This window comes from Phaseolus vulgaris, chromosome 3 (genome assembly GCF_000499845.2).
Source record: "Phaseolus vulgaris cultivar G19833 chromosome 3, P. vulgaris v2.0, whole genome shotgun sequence".
In the NCBI taxonomy this organism is placed as follows: Eukaryota; Viridiplantae; Streptophyta; class Magnoliopsida; order Fabales; family Fabaceae; genus Phaseolus; species Phaseolus vulgaris.
The window spans coordinates 36936834-36952897 of NC_023757.2; the positions used below are offsets into that span (position 1 = coordinate 36936834).

A 16064-nucleotide genomic window follows, 5' to 3' on the forward strand; every position below is an offset into this window, starting at 1 on the left:
GTAAAAATATGCTATTGTATAATAATTAATTTTTTAAACAAATGTAGATTTGATTGAATTAATAAAAAAAAACTTCAAATTTTATTAAATGTTTTCTAATTATTATGATAACATTTTTTATTTATCATCATACATTATAATAATCTGCCATAAAATCTTATTATCTATACCTATATATAAAGGAGATTTCCTCTTTAACTGCTCTCAAATTTTTTCCTATTTTATCTTTAGATTAATATATAGTTTTATTTCATTATTTTGGGTATTGCGTCATTTCCTTCTTTTTTTAAAATATTTAGAATAAATGGAGAAGCGATTTTGAATTAAAAGAGATGGTTTATTTTGAAAAAACAATTGCTTAAAAGAGGGAGTGTCTATTCAAATTATGAGAGAGAAAAAAAATATTAGGAGACGTGAGTAAGTAGTGGTCAAACACAACCATTTACAATAACCAATTATTATAAAAAAAAATCTAAAGTAACCGTCCCACGTCCACTACATCCATTCTGCCTTCTCATCGGCCTCCACTCTTTCTCAATGCTCTCTCACGAGAGTATAAAAGAAGCACAAAAGAAGTCTATATAATTTCGATTATTTAATTGCTGGAAGAGCAAGTGGAGGCGGAAGAAGTAGAAAATGGAGAAGCCGATCTAGGTGAAGGAGAATCAATTGTTCTCCCCAACCTTTCACGATCCCTTTCACTAATCTCAACAAGGTCGATTTTGACCTCGCTTCCTTGAACCCTCCAGGAGTAGGTTTCACTTTTATTCTTCTTTTTCTCATTCTACTATATTCCTTCATCTCCACCCCCCTTTAATTTTGGGAAAATGATTATTAACGTAACATTGATTTGTTTGTTTGCTTATTCATGTGTTTTGTTTGAGTTTTGGCAGGAAGTTATTTTTTCCCCAGTGTATGCAAGGTAAAACAATTATTTCGATATTTAGCGTTTTTTGGATGAGTTTAGAGATAATGTCTCTGTTAGAACTGTAATCACTTTTGTTGTCATATTAAATCATTATTATTATCTTATTTTATATTTAGTATATTATTGCTTCTCAATTATGATAGTTAGCAAATTACATGGAAGAGAAGGCAATTAGACCTTGGTTCCTAAGCACAAACCTCTCTCTGCAAAACCTAAGCTCAGTTTGCGGGCTTCCATTTCTAACGCCCTCCATCGGCGCGTCTTCACCGTTAGTTTTCCACTGTTTTATCCATAGGCTGAGTATTTTAAAATCATCATTAATGTTTGTTAGATAGATCATGGGGTTTCACTTATTCATATAGTTCTTTTTTCAATAATGTTTGCATGAGTGTTTTTTCTTTTATAGTAATGTAATTGTATATCTGGAAAATTATGTTTGATTGTAATTCACCATTAATTAGTATCTTTTGTCTTCCAGGTGTTAGGCATGATGGTTGATATATTCGAAGGAGATTCAGGTGGTGACTCCCCATATTAAAGTTGATCCAGCTGTTGGTGTTGATGCTCAGCCCAACAATGATCTAGCAGAGTCTTAAACACTTCTACACAGTAGTATGGAAAAGCTTGATTGTGATCCGAACAAATATATGTACAATTTGGAAACAAAGCCTCACAAGAAACTTCCTGCTTCTAAAACACTAGCTACTAATGATGAAGCATTTGAAAGAACCGGTGATTGACCATTCTAACAATGTTGAGAAAAAAAAAATTCTAACAATGTTGAGGCCTCACAAAGCAGTCAGACAATTAACAATGAGGCAGCACCAACCACTATTGACTAATGTATTTTCATATTCATGGAATGTTTGGTCGATTTTTTAGGGTGATGAGTGGATGGGATTAAATATATATATAGTATAAAAGTATTCCACAATAATGGTATTCTTTTCTTTTAATTCTCATGATTTTGAATCTCATACTTTTTTTGTTAATATTGGAAAAAAGTTGAATTCCTATTATTGTTAATTACTCTCTACTATTGTAGCAGTTTTAAAATTTATTTAAAAAACAGTTGTTATGATTCTCCACTACACAGACCAGTTACCTACTTTCTACTTTCTCTCTCTTCCCTTCCCACGTACCTACTTTCCACATTCTTTTTTTAACATACTTTCCACATTTTGTGAAAAACTGATATATTATAAAAAATATATAATAAAATTAATAAGAAAAAAAGAGAAATTTGGACAGAGGAATAAATTGATAGTATATTTTTCATGTTTTATTAATAGTTATAAATTTTCAATTTTTATTGTATTGTAATATGTGAGTTTTTAAAGACAAAAACAGTCTTATGAAATCAGTTAAATTTAATTTTAATATTTTTTACATTGTAAAATAAATGTTGATGTTTCTCAATTTGTCAATAGAACCATTGAAAATAGTAATATGAAGGATTTTTTTTTAAAATATGTCAACTATTTAAGTGTTGTTCTCGTTGGTTGACGTGGATCAGGTCTTGGTGGTGCACTTTTGGTCAACTTTTCTTTTTTGTTGTTGTTGCTTTGAGATGCTTGAAATCCACAGTGAAAGGAGCTTCACTTTGTTCAAGGTCTTGAGGCCCTTTAATAATACTCGTAGATATTCCCTTTAGGAGTTAACAACCATAAAGATATTTTGTTAATATATTTCCTTTATTTTAGGGGTGTTGGCAGAGCATTATCTCTAACGGTTTATTGTCATCGAATTTAGAGTCAATATTTGTGCCTAACTGATTCAATTATTTATTCAGTTGTTTTAATATATTTTGCTAGTCATTTGGGCCGACTTTTTAACAAATCATTGGGTTTATTATTGCTTTGGGTTGCGTTAAGTATTTATCTTCTTCAACTAATCGGGCTAGAATAATATGCATAAGTGCTCGGGTCAGACCCCAAGCACGTTCAACCAGTACACAACCCCCAGCCTCAAGCCGAGCAGGACGAGGCGAAGAGGTTTAATTGTTCGAAAAGACGTTAAGTTAAAGGGTGGTTGGCTCGTGGTTTTCGAGGTGTTGCTTGATGGGACAATTTCATGATAACTTTAATGATGTGTCCACGTGTCCCATGATCAACGATTAAGAAAAGGTGTCGTTTCAAATTCTTTTTAGATTTTGTAAAACCCAAAAAAAACCTTTTCATTTTCATACTGGCCTTTTTTAACTAAGACTCAAAGAGAAAAGAAAGAAGACATTTCCCTTGTGCCACCGTGTCCCTCCGTGAGCTAAGTACATTCTTCCATTCCTTCGAATAATAGAACTTATACTTTGGCCTTTTATATTGTTCTTCCTTATGTGCTTGTTTGGTTTGCTTTATACGATGCTTGTGCTTAACTGTTTTTCCTATTTGTATATTTGCTTTGTTTTAGCCATTTTTAGAGACGGATTATGCCTTTGCTTACCCTTGGACCGAAAAAGAATTGCTTAAGAAAACCTCTGTTTATACCACTCGTTTAAAAATTAGAGAGTTGAGGGTAGGGGGTCTAAGCAAAAAAGATGAGAACTTAGTGAAAATAATAGTATGCAGAGAAGAGGAACTAGTGTGTTGTGATGATTCGTCAGACCCCGATGGGTCATTTGTTTCTTTTACACCACTTTTTTTTACCAAAGTCATGTTGCATCTTCCTCTCTCAATTTTTGAAAAAAAAAGTTGTTGACCGAACTCAACGTGGCTCCTGTCCAGCTGCATCCGAATAGTTGGGCGTTTATCTAAGGTTTTGTTATCTTGTGTTCCCATCTCGTATTTCGTTGACTGTGGAAGTATTCTTTTATTTCTTCACGTTTAAACACTCTGGTCAGCAGTTGTGGGCTTCTTTAAATGGTGTCCCCATAAGAAGTTTGCTTACCCTCTTCCAATCATCCTACAAGAATTTTAAGGGTTGATTTATAAAAGTTTGTGCCTCGGTCGGAGACCCATATCTGCTAGATGGTTTTTCCCTATATTGGTCGCCCAACCCTCACTTCCAGAGTGCTTGGCGTCTCGAAGACTTGTCCCCAAGGGAGCGGGGTATATGTGAATTCTTGGAGAACCTCAAAGTTGTTTTTGACACATCGACACTTTTGACGAGAGAATACCTATCGGGTTCTCTCAAAGCTTATAGCTTCAACTTTTGAAAAATGTTTAGTTTTGTAAGTTTTGAAACTAGCTTTTTGTTTTGTAGAGAACATGCTTTCCTTGATAAGCAAAACCAAGTTGGTTGGACGCGCAAGGCAGATGAGGGCAGCCAAGGATACTTTAGTATTGAAGGAGGTTGCCCCAACTGGTGTCGTTCATGTCCAATCCAAACAAGATGAGCACACCGCTTCTAGGCTAGTTTTCAAAAGGAAGATATCAGAAGCTCTAGTCCTCTCCAGACACTCACACTTGGATGGCGAAGCTCCTACCCTAGATGCTTTGACAATCCAAGAATGTGAAGTCGTAGGAAGATCGGAAGGAAAGAGTTTGTGAGATCCGAGCTTTGACATCTTGACCCACAATAGTGTTGAACATAGGCTTTGATGTCTCTAAATCCAAGTGGATTGCTTGAAGACTCTGTTGTTGCTTGTGTGTGTGTGTTTTGAGTAGTTTGAATTTTTTAATCCACTCGTAGTTATGATCCAAGGTTGCTTGATTCAAGTTCTTTTTGAAAAATATATGTTTTCTAAAGAAAGTGGAAAATCAACCTGTTGAATTGTCGTTTCAACCAGTTGTTTTACACTTAGTGTTTTTTAAAAGAATTTGAAAAGGCTTGAAATTGGTTGACTGTAGTGTCAAGCCATTTCAACCGATTGTTTTGTGTTTTCAATCGGTTGATTTTTTGAAATCCTTAACAAAATTCCGTTAAAGTGGTTTAATCTGTTTTAATTGTTTTAAAACTGATTTGGCTTTTGCATTAAATGTTTTTAACAACTAATTGAAGTTTAAATAATATGTTTTACGCTTTTGGTTGTTAGTGATTCAGATTATCTCTTTTCAATCATTTTGTCAAGATTGCTTCAAGCTTTGGATTCTTTCTAAAAGTGGAATATGATTGCTTTGTACTTTTCATTCTCAATATGTGATTGAACCAGGTGTTATCATTCCTTTTCTCTCTTGACTATTGTATTTTTGTAAGAACTGTTGTTGTGCAGATCTTGAGGCTGTTCTGTGATCTGTGGTGTTGTTTGGCAAAGGTGGTGTGTGTTCTTGAAGGGTTCAAGATCACCACTTTGGTATGTGTTGTGTAATCAACGTGTTTGATTGCTTAGTGGAATTCTCAAAGGTTTCTGAGGACTAGATGTAGCTTTTGGTAAAGAGTGAACCAGTATAAAACTTTTTGTGTTGATTTTTCTATCCCTTATCTCATTTAAATATGTTCTGCTTTGGTTTTTAATACTAGATGTAGCTCTTGGTAAAGAGTGAACCAGTATAAAACTTTTTGTGTTGATTTTTCTATCCCTTATCTCATTTAAATCTGTTCTGCTTTGGTTTTTAATAACTGCTGATAAAAAAAATTGATTGTTTAACAATCGGTTGATTTTATGGAATCATATTAAAAACAAATTTATTTTTGGCTGAACTGATTTCTCCTTCATTGATTTCTCATTGGCTTTCAATCTACCTTCAAAACTTTCGAAAATCTTTCATAAACAATTCACCATCCTCTTGTTTAAGGCCTACAATTCTTATAATTGGCATCAAGAGCTAGGTTTTTGAAAGTCATTCAAGTTTTTTATCCTAAAATCTTTTTCATGGCTGAAAAATATCTTTTTGGGGAAGGTGCATCTATTAACAGACCAGATGTGGTTTGAATTACCAGTTTTGGAAGGTAAGAATGAAGATTTTTGTGGAATCAATAGATAGAGGAATTTAGGATGCAATTGAAAATGGTCATTATATTCCAAAAGTTGAAAAAGATAATGTTTCTGTTGAAAAACCTTGGTCTCAATGGACTGAGTCTGAAAGAAAAAAGGTTATGTTTGATTGCATTGCTAAGAATATCATAACATCTGCTCTAAATTCTGATGAGTTTTTCAGGGTATCACAATGTACTTTAGCTAAAGAAATGTGGGATATTCTTGAAGTTACTCATGAAGGAACCAATGATGTAAAGAAAGCATGCTCTTATTCAGGAGTATGAGATGTTCAAAATGCAAAAAGGGGAGACCATTGTTGATGTTCAAAAGAGGTTCACTCATATTGTCAACCATCTCATCAGCTTAGGAAAAGCCTTTGAAAGGGAGGAACTCAATATCAAAATCCTCAAGTGTTTAGATAGATCTTGGCAGCACAAAGTCACAACCATCTCTAAATCTAAAGATTTAACATTCTTGACAATAGCTTCATTATTTGGAAAGCTCAGAGAACATGAATTTGAGATGAACATGCTGAGTGATCAAGAGCATGAAGAGAAGCATGTGAGAAACATTTCTTTGAAGATTGTAGGTCACAAAAATTGTCAAGAATCAAGTTAGGACAGTGATAAAGATACTCTTAGTTTGCTAACCAGGAAATTCAGCAAATTCTTGAAGAAAAACAACAACAAAAATCAATCCTCCAACAGGTATAACAACAAGAAACTCAATGATTTTAATACTAACAAATATACCTGCTTTGGATGTGGTGAACAAGGCCATATAAAAGTTGATTGCCCCAACAAAGAAAGCAAAGAGAAAGGATCAAGCAAGAAATTTAAGAAGAAGGGCAAATCTAAAAGAGCCTACATTGTTTGGCAAGACAGTGATGTTTCTTCCTCAAGCTCATCATCAAGTGGAAATGAAGAGTCAAATTTGTGCCTAATGGCAAAGGGAGAATCTGTCACAAGCAGTGTAAGTTCCAGCACCTCAATCAATTTTGAAAATTACATCTAGCTTCTTGAAACATTCACATGGCCCTTTGATGAGCATATATTTATTTACACTCACTAGCCTTATTCATAGATTATTGGACTATAATAATAAATAAATCCATTGTTTTAATTAATATTCTTATAATTGGGTTTATTTGGGCCTTAACTATTATTATTGTTAATTTTGTGTTTTTAGAGTAAATTATCCGAAGGAAGCATCTACCTTTGTGAATGGGCCAAATATGCAAAAGTCCAAGTTGTTTCTTGAACCAAAACAGAAAACAAATTCTGAGGAGAAGAAAGAGAAAATAAAATCTACAATATCTCAGAAACAGAATTGGAAGCAAATCTTCTGCAAAATACAAGAATTCTGGAAAGATGGAAACTTGGAAGCGGTTAACAAAATATAAACTACAATATTCTCTCAAGATCCTTGGATCAGAAAAGCCTATAAAAGGACACAAGCATAAAGGAGAAAGGAAGGAGCTTCATAGGGTTTCCTTAGTTTATTTTCTTCTTTGTAATTCTTTTGTTTTGCCTCCACATGGAAGGCTAAACCTTTTTGGTTGATTCTTTTGTAATTTCCCATTGAGTTCTGAGGTTTTATTCAATAAAAGTTTCATTTTTCAATTCTTTGTAGCAGTTGTTTTTATTGTCTAATCTTATGGAAAACTAGTTTTTGTGAGAGGTTGTACTTGAACGCATGATTGAGAGTCTTCCTTATCTTAAACTTTGGTTTCTTAGTTAGTTCGCATTGTTCTAATTAATTTCTTGGGCGCATGATTCAAGAGAGAGGAGGTAAGCATTCCCATGGAGTATACGCATGGAACAAAGTGGGTATTGATTAAACTAGTAGACGCATGTTTTATTGGTGAGTTTCAGTTGAATCAGATCGGCGCATGTTCAATCTGATTTAGCTCTGTTGGAGGATTGAGAAAGGATCAATCTTTAGAGAACCTGTGAAGAATTCAATGGTGGAAGAACTTGGGATCAACCGCTTTTTATTTTCTATTTCAATCTCTTTTATATTTTATGCACAACTATCTTAACCCCCCTTTTATTATTATTGTTATTGCTAACTTTTATTGCTTGCAGATAAATTCTAAACCCTGATCAACTGATTTTACTATTGGATTCGTTGGGAGACGACTTGGGGTCATCTAACCACAATTATACTATCATCTCTCTAGTGTTAGACAAGTCTACGCTAGAATCATATTAATTTGACAGCAAAACGACAGTTATCACCCTTTTAAACAACCGATTGAAAGACTTGGATAATTGGCTGGAAAATAGAGTCAAAGCATTGGAAGAAGAGATGGATAATTCGAAAAATGATTTTGAAAATCTGGAACTGATTAACAAAAACTCTTCTTGCAAATGTGACTCAAGTTTTTTGTGAAAATTGTGCATCTCTTGAAAAGAATGTTCACTATCTTGTAAAAAATGTGGATAAGCTTTCAAAAGGTAAATCAAACTTTGAGACTGTTCTTACATCTCAAAATTGTGTTTTTGGAAAAGTTGGATTGGGTTTTAATCCACATAGCAAAAAAAAATGCGAGTGTGTGTATGTTCTTGCAGGAACGAAACATTCTTTACTTTGTTGTCTTGTCTTTGGTCTTTGGTCTTTCACCTTGTCGTTCTTTCGATTCTCTTAGTAGAAGTATATGTGATGACACTCTGATGCTCAAGTCAATTTTAAGGTTTAGAGTACTAATGTTCAGAATAAAAGTTTCATTATCTTTCTTTTAAAAGAGAATTGTCTATTTATAGCTACAATTTTAAATCTCAAAATGTACGGGTTGACTAATATAACTCAATAAAACACAATTATCTGTTGATCGTAATTTTAATATGATTGTTGATCGTAATTTTAATATGATTATCACGTAATAATTGATTAATGGTGTTGTTAACTAATTTCTGAATGAAACACAATATGGTCGAGACACCGACTCCGACTAATGGAGTACTTAGGTGCATGACCTCTCCATATTACATTTTATCGAGTGAGATCATAATTCAGATTCAATTTCTTTTAATCTCTATCTTTTCTTATTTAATTCATATGATTATACATTTCATTTTATTTTACACTTTCGAAATTTTATTCCTCAATCTAAACAAAGACTAACTCTCTTTTTTGCCTCATTTCTCTAATTTTGTAGTTATATTTCATATTTTTTTAGACGTGCAGGTTAGGATAAAGTGAACTGTGAGATTGAAAATATTAATCCATTAACAAAATTAGTAACAAGCTCATGGACCAAGGATCCAGTATCACCCCAATAAAAAAGAAATATTTTAAAAACAATAATTGGAATAATCAAATTTTTGTATGTATTAAATTTGATATCAAATATTTTGTATTTTATGTTCAAATGTCACTGGAGTGTTGTTTTCAGGGAGAGTTAGCATGATACGAAACATGACAAAATTGTTGTTACGGAAATTAAAGAACTTTCGTTGAATATTTTATTATTAAAGAATATATCTCGTTGAATATAAAAGTTAATATCCATGAGAGTAACACTGTGCTGTTAACTATTTTATTTCATTGTACTTTTGATATTGAAAATATACTATCGTAAAATATGTAAATTAGTTTGGTAGAGTTCCTCTATTAATTAAATATAAGTGTTTGCAAAATAAAAATAAAAACAATGTACGAAAAGCAACACGCGGTATAGCTGGCCTATTTTGCCAACATAAAATATTAACAGTCTCATATGGATCACATTGTATTGCTATTAATGCAAAAATCTTAAAAAAAGCTCTAATACTAAATATGATATTTTATATTTCAGAAACGAGAACAAACATCAGATACTATAAGACAAAATCAAAAACATGTTAAAATTTACTGAAACTGAAATTTGAATTTTTTAACTAAAAAACATGGTACAATAAAAGGAGTATGGAAAAATGATCTAATGTGAATAACTTGATCTATACATAACTGTGTAGCATAAATATTGATATAGACACTGATACGACACGGATAACATAGAGATACGCATAATATTTAAAATGTAGGACACGAACACGGAAATATGTATATTCTCTAAAATGTAGGACACAAAACATAAGAAAATGAATTTATATATTATATAATTAATAATTATATAAATTGACAATAAAAATTTATATGGATAAGTATGTGTTAGTTTTTTTTTAGCACAAAGAGGTTTCTCATGACTCGTTGAAAATGATTTGTTCCTTATTTTTATAATTATAATAAAATTTTATACTATAAATTTGAGTTTTTAAACTTTTTTCTCTTTTAATTGTGTTACAAATGTGCTAGAATTGTCATAAATATAACATATTTTTTGAATTGGACACTTTACTGATATATGTCTTACAAGTGTTGTACGAGTGTCGTGTCTGATACATGTGTCCGACACATACGCACCATTTGAGAGACGTATGTCTGAGCCTCACATATACATAACAATCAAGTCATTAATAAGAAAGAAGCATAAAATATAAATGGTTAATAGAAAAAAAAATGCTAAAACAAAGAATAACCTTAAACTATTGTTGTAAAACAATGCTGAAAAGGTTCCAAAGAAAAACATCAAAACCACAACTATGATGGAGAGACGTATTCTGGACTTCTACTATGATAAACGATCATCATCTACGTAATCAGTGACTGTCTAATTTTATTTAAAGCATTAGATGATCACTATAAAACATTAGACATTCAGTATAATGCTAGATGATCATAGTCTAGTCCATAACATTCGATCGTCTGCAGCATCATAAAAGCGATTTTAACAATGAAATCTTATTAATCAGAAGTTTTGATTTTTAAGGAAGTCATGGGAACTCTTCAACTATGGTGACCATAAACAAATAATGCTGAAATCCAACCACGTATCAATATAACTGCAGCCCACAAACACAAAAAAATCAACATTGTCAGCACAGTCCCCACATGGAGTGCCTATTAACCTAGCTTATCGTTTTTAACAGCACATAATCCACTACTTCAACTCATTCTAACAACCAATGCTGCATAACAGAATTTTGCCATATCATATGATATGAATATGATATCTTCATTAATAAAAGAAAATCAAATGTTAGGCTTATCCTGCTGACATGTACTTCACTATTGCTAAACACCCCTAACGTTGCTCATGTGTCATTTCTTTATATGTCAATTTCAAAGTCAAACATCGTAGGCACCAAACGATTGGTTTGCTACTTCAACGGCAATTAGGCACATGGTTTCACAATTTTTCTATCACTAATGCTTCCTTTAAATTAAGTTCTCCCCTTCAATTCAGACACGTTGCCCCAGTTCCTGTACATCCTTCCTTTGTCTTCAACAGTTTTCTTCATTGTTTTTCCTTTTTAAGATAGAGACAAGATATTTTGATTCATGATGGGCTTGTTTAGTTTAGCAGTGTTCCTATTTTTCTTTCTGGATACTGTTCATTCTACAGTTCTTTGGAAAGAAAATGCTGGCATCGTGAATGGAAAAAAATCACTTGTTTCATTCATGTCAGGCATTGTTTCAGACCCTCAAAACGCTCTTGATAGTTGGAAGTCACCCGGTGTTCATGTTTGTGATTGGTCAGGTGTGAGATGCAACAATGCAAGCGACATGATCGTAGAGGTTGATCTCAGTGGAAGGTCTCTAGGAGGCACCATTTCCCCTGCTCTTGCTAACCTCTCTTCCTTGCAAATTCTTGATCTTTCTGGGAACTTTTTGGTGGGGCAAATTCCAAAAGAAATAGGCCATTTGGTTCAGCTTAGACAACTCAGTTTGTCTGGGAATTTTCTGGAGGGTCACATTCCATCCGAGTTTGGTTCACTTCACAACTTGGACTACCTTGACTTGGGAAGCAATCATCTTGAGGGAGAGATCCCCCCATCACTCTTCTGCAATGGGACTTCACTGGGTTATGTAGACCTCTCTAACAATTCCTTAGGGGGCCAAATCCCCTTGAATAAAGTGTGTATCCTTAAAGAACTCCAGTTCTTATTACTTTGGTCTAACAAGCTTTCAGGAAAAGTTCCTTTAGCACTTTCAAATTCTACCAAACTAAAATGGCTTGATTTGGGGTTGAATATGTTGAGTGGAGAGCTTCCTTCTAAGATTGTAAGTAACTGGCCACAACTACAATTCCTCTACTTGTCATACAACAATTTTACTAGCCATGATGGTAATACCAACCTTGAGCCTTTCTTTGCTTCCTTGGTGAATTTATCACACTTTCAAGAACTTGAATTGGCGGGAAACAATCTTGGTGGCAAGCTGCCTCATAGTATTGGTGAGCTTCCTACCAGCCTGCAACAACTCCACCTAGAAAAAAATTTCATATATGGCTCCATACCTGCTAGTATTGCCAACCTTGTCAACCTGAGTTTCTTGAAGTTGTCTAGTAACCTAATAAATGGATCGATCCCTCCCAGCCTCAGCCATATGAATAGGCTAGAAAGAATTTATTTGTCAAATAATTCAATATCTGGTGAGATTCCTTCAACCCTTGGAGGCATTCAGCATCTGGGACTTCTTGACTTGTCAAGAAACATGCTTTCTGGCCCAATACCAGATAGTTTCGCAAATCTCACTCAGTTAAGAAGGCTTTTACTTTATGACAACCAGCTTTCTGGAACAATCCCACCAAGTCTGGGAAAATGTGTCAATTTGGAGATTTTAGACTTATCTCACAACAACATAACTGGGTTGATTCCGGCAGAAGTTGCAGCCTTGGGTAGCTTGAAACTATACCTGAATTTATCAAACAATAACTTACATGGGTCTTTACCATTAGAACTCAGTAAAATGGACATGGTTCTAGCTATTGATTTATCATTGAATAACCTCTCTGGCAGCATCCCACCACAACTGGAAAGTTGCATAGCACTTGAGTACCTCAACCTCTCTGGTAACTCCTTTGAGGGCCCTCTCCCTTATTCATTAGGCCAATTGCTCTATATTAGATCACTTGACGTGTCTTTAAATCAGTTGACTGGGGCAATACCACAGTCCATGCAGCTGTCTCCCTCGCTGAAGGAACTTAATTTCTCTTTCAACAAATTCTCAGGGAAAGTGTCAAACAAGGGAGCATTTTCAAACCTTACCATAGACTCTTTCCTGGGAAATCGTGGTCTCTGTGGCCCGTTTAAAGGCATGCAACAATGTCACAAGAAATGTAGTTATCATTTGGTGTTCTTGTTAATTCCCGTGTCACTATTTGGCACCCCTCTCCTATGCATACTTTTTAGGTACCCAATGGTAAGGAAATCAATAGTGAAAAAAGGAATTGCAATTGTTAGCAGAGGTGATTTGGAGAATGCAGAAGAGGCAGCAAATGAGGTAAAGTACCCAAGAATTACATATGAACAACTAAAAGAAGCCACCGGAGGCTTCGGTGCTTCAAGCTTAATTGGTTCGGGCCGGTTTGGACAGGTCTACGAAGGAATGCTCCAAGATAGTACAAGAGTAGCTGTGAAGGTGTTGGACACAACACATGGTGAGATTTCAAGGAGCTTTAGAAGGGAATGTCAAATACTGAAAAAGATAAGGCACAGAAATTTAATAAGGATCATAACAATTTGTTGTAGGCCAGAATTTAATGCTCTTGTTTTTCCCTTGATGCCAAATAATAGCCTTGAGAGGCACCTATATCCAAGCCAAAGATTGAATGTGGTTCAATTACTAAGAATCTGCAGTGATGTAGCTGAGGGCATGGCCTATCTTCACCATTACTCTCCAGTGAAAGTAGTGCATTGTGATCTTAAACCAAGCAATATACTCCTTGATGAAGATATGACAGCTTTGATTACTGATTTTGGAATTTCAAGGCTTCTACAAAGTGATGAGAATACATCCACCAGTATCTCATCTTTCAGTTCAACAAATGCTTTGTTATGTGGCACCGTTGGTTATATTGCTCCCGGTACGTACTTCCTCAAATTAGATCCAACATTTTTCTATATCCTCTTAAAAAAGAAGTATGATAAAATTTTCTTACATCTATTTAATCTCAGAAAATGTTATATCGTTTGAATTTTCTTCCATTTTTAAATATTGTATAGAAACATGCATGTATTACTTAAACCTGTGTTGATTTGTGATTAGATGAGTATGTGTCTATGTGAACTTTATAACCATGCATGCTATTTATCAAACAGTGTTATGATGCAGAACTGATTATTCTTTATTCCATTACACAGAATACGGAATGGGAAAAGATGTTTCAACTGAGGGAGATGTTTACAGTTTTGGAGTAGTTGTGTTGGAGATGGTCTCAGGTAGACGCCCCACAGATGTACTCAGCCATGAAGGCTCAAGCTTGTGTGAGTGGCTCAAAAAACTGTACACACAACCACACCACCTTCAAAACTTTGTTCAACAAGCACTTCAAAGGTGCTATCCTTTTGGTCTGCCAAACCCTCACAACAAAGTTTGGAGAGATGTTATTCTGGAACTCATTGAGCTGGGGTTAATCTGCACTCAGCACAACCCTTCAACAAGACCAACCATGCACGATGTAGCACAAGAGATGGAGAGGTTAAAGGACTACCTTACTAAGTCAACCTCTCATCCAAGTCAATCTCAACGTGTTAATTCTTTAACTTATTAAATAAATAAAAAATTAAGTAGTTGAAACATAAAATGATGTTCTTTAATGTGTGTTTTTATTTTCCCTGATACATTTTTTTTATTTGGTAGACTAATTCCATTCATACTATTGTGATTACCATTGATTCAGTGAATTTTTGTATATTGCGAAAATTGAACATTAAGTTATGAATTCTTCCTACAATTTGTGAAGGCAAGTTTCTTCTATTCAGACATGTTTGTGATGTACGTTGACTGAAACACTCAGTTCAATACTTCTTTTCTTTTATTTAGATGATCAAGTTGATATTAATTATATATCCATTTGTCTTTGTGGCTACCTTTTATGTAATTATCTAGTTATGAAGTGCATATTGATAAGAAAAAGAAAAGAAAAATAACTACACATGAATCCTATTCAGATTGCACACATAATTTAATACTAGAAAATCACTTTTACATGATTGTTTATGTCGGTAGGTCAAGTTGTCGTATATAGAGATTACATAATGAATGTCGTCATTTTGTCGTTGTTTTCAAGTTTACATGGAGCAAAGAATGTCATTGAAAAATATTTTTAAACAAATATGCAAATTGGTTATTTTATCATATAATCATGCTATTCATTCACATGATATCACGATTAGGGTTCATCTAAAATTATCCATTCAATATCAACTAATATTTCTTCAATGTCGGTAAAGGGTCTAATGGCTATGACATCAGACTCAAAGAGCAATGAAAAAGAGTAATTACTTACAAAATTTCATCCCATTGTTAACCTTGGCTTCAAATCAATTAGGGTTATGATTATATAAGTTGAAACACTTCCATGTGTATACCATAATTTGATTCCTCAAATTCTCCAAATGTAAATTGTAGGATGTTTACAAAAAGTTTATATTGTTTGGCCACTCACTCTTCCACTTTTAGAGTCAGAATGTGGGGTCTTCCAAAAGTAGTGTTATTTGTCAACCCTTCAATTCCATCATACCCGTATCAATTTAGCTTCTACAATTATTATAATAAATTAGATTGATCATTAAAATTTATAAATAAAAAATTATTTTCAAATTTATGAGAAAATCAATCAATTTATTCTTTGAAATTATAATATTAACAAAATTATTTCTTAAAATTATAAAAATGTCAAAATAATCCTTAAGACAACAAATTATAAACTTTTTACAATAATAATTAAGGGATCTTATCCATCTATATAAAGAATAGTAATAAAAGAAACTATAGTAACTTAATTCTAATATTTATATACATTTGTTCACTTATAAAATCTTTTTAACTAAGTGGTTTTTTATACTTCAATCTTATTATATATGATATCTTATTATATATGATATGTGAAACTCATAATATTTCTACAATATTATAGTCAAGATAATGACCTAATATCCTTCAAGTTGAAACATGAAGATTTCATAAAGCTAAACACTTATCACTAGGTCAAAAGTTATAATAAATATCTAGAATATAATTTTTTTCTACTTAACATAAACGTCATGATTCAATTGTGACTCAATTCATCTGGTCTACGTCACATGACAATTGATACACCCTACAATAATCTCCACTCAACAATTGAAAGTAGTTAGAGTAGGATTGTAATGACACTTTTGAACATCACAATCATACAGAAAATTTCAAAGACAAAATACTTAATTAGAAAAAAAGAGGACTAACAGAAAAGGT

General features: G+C 33.3%; 1 protein-coding gene across 1 annotated transcript; it reads left to right on the forward strand.

Moving 5' to 3' along the window:
• Nucleotides 1-11044: 11044 nt before the first annotated feature.
• LOC137807419 (putative leucine-rich repeat receptor-like serine/threonine-protein kinase At2g24130) lies at nt 11045-14586 on the forward strand. The gene is made up of 2 exons (XM_068608055.1): nt 11045-13692; nt 13970-14586. The coding sequence occupies exons 1-2, from the start codon at nt 11166-11168 to the stop codon at nt 14377-14379; spliced, it is 2937 nt and encodes a 978-aa protein (XP_068464156.1). The 5' UTR covers nt 11045-11165; the 3' UTR covers nt 14380-14586.
• The last annotated feature ends 1478 nt before the right edge of the window (nt 14587-16064 follow it).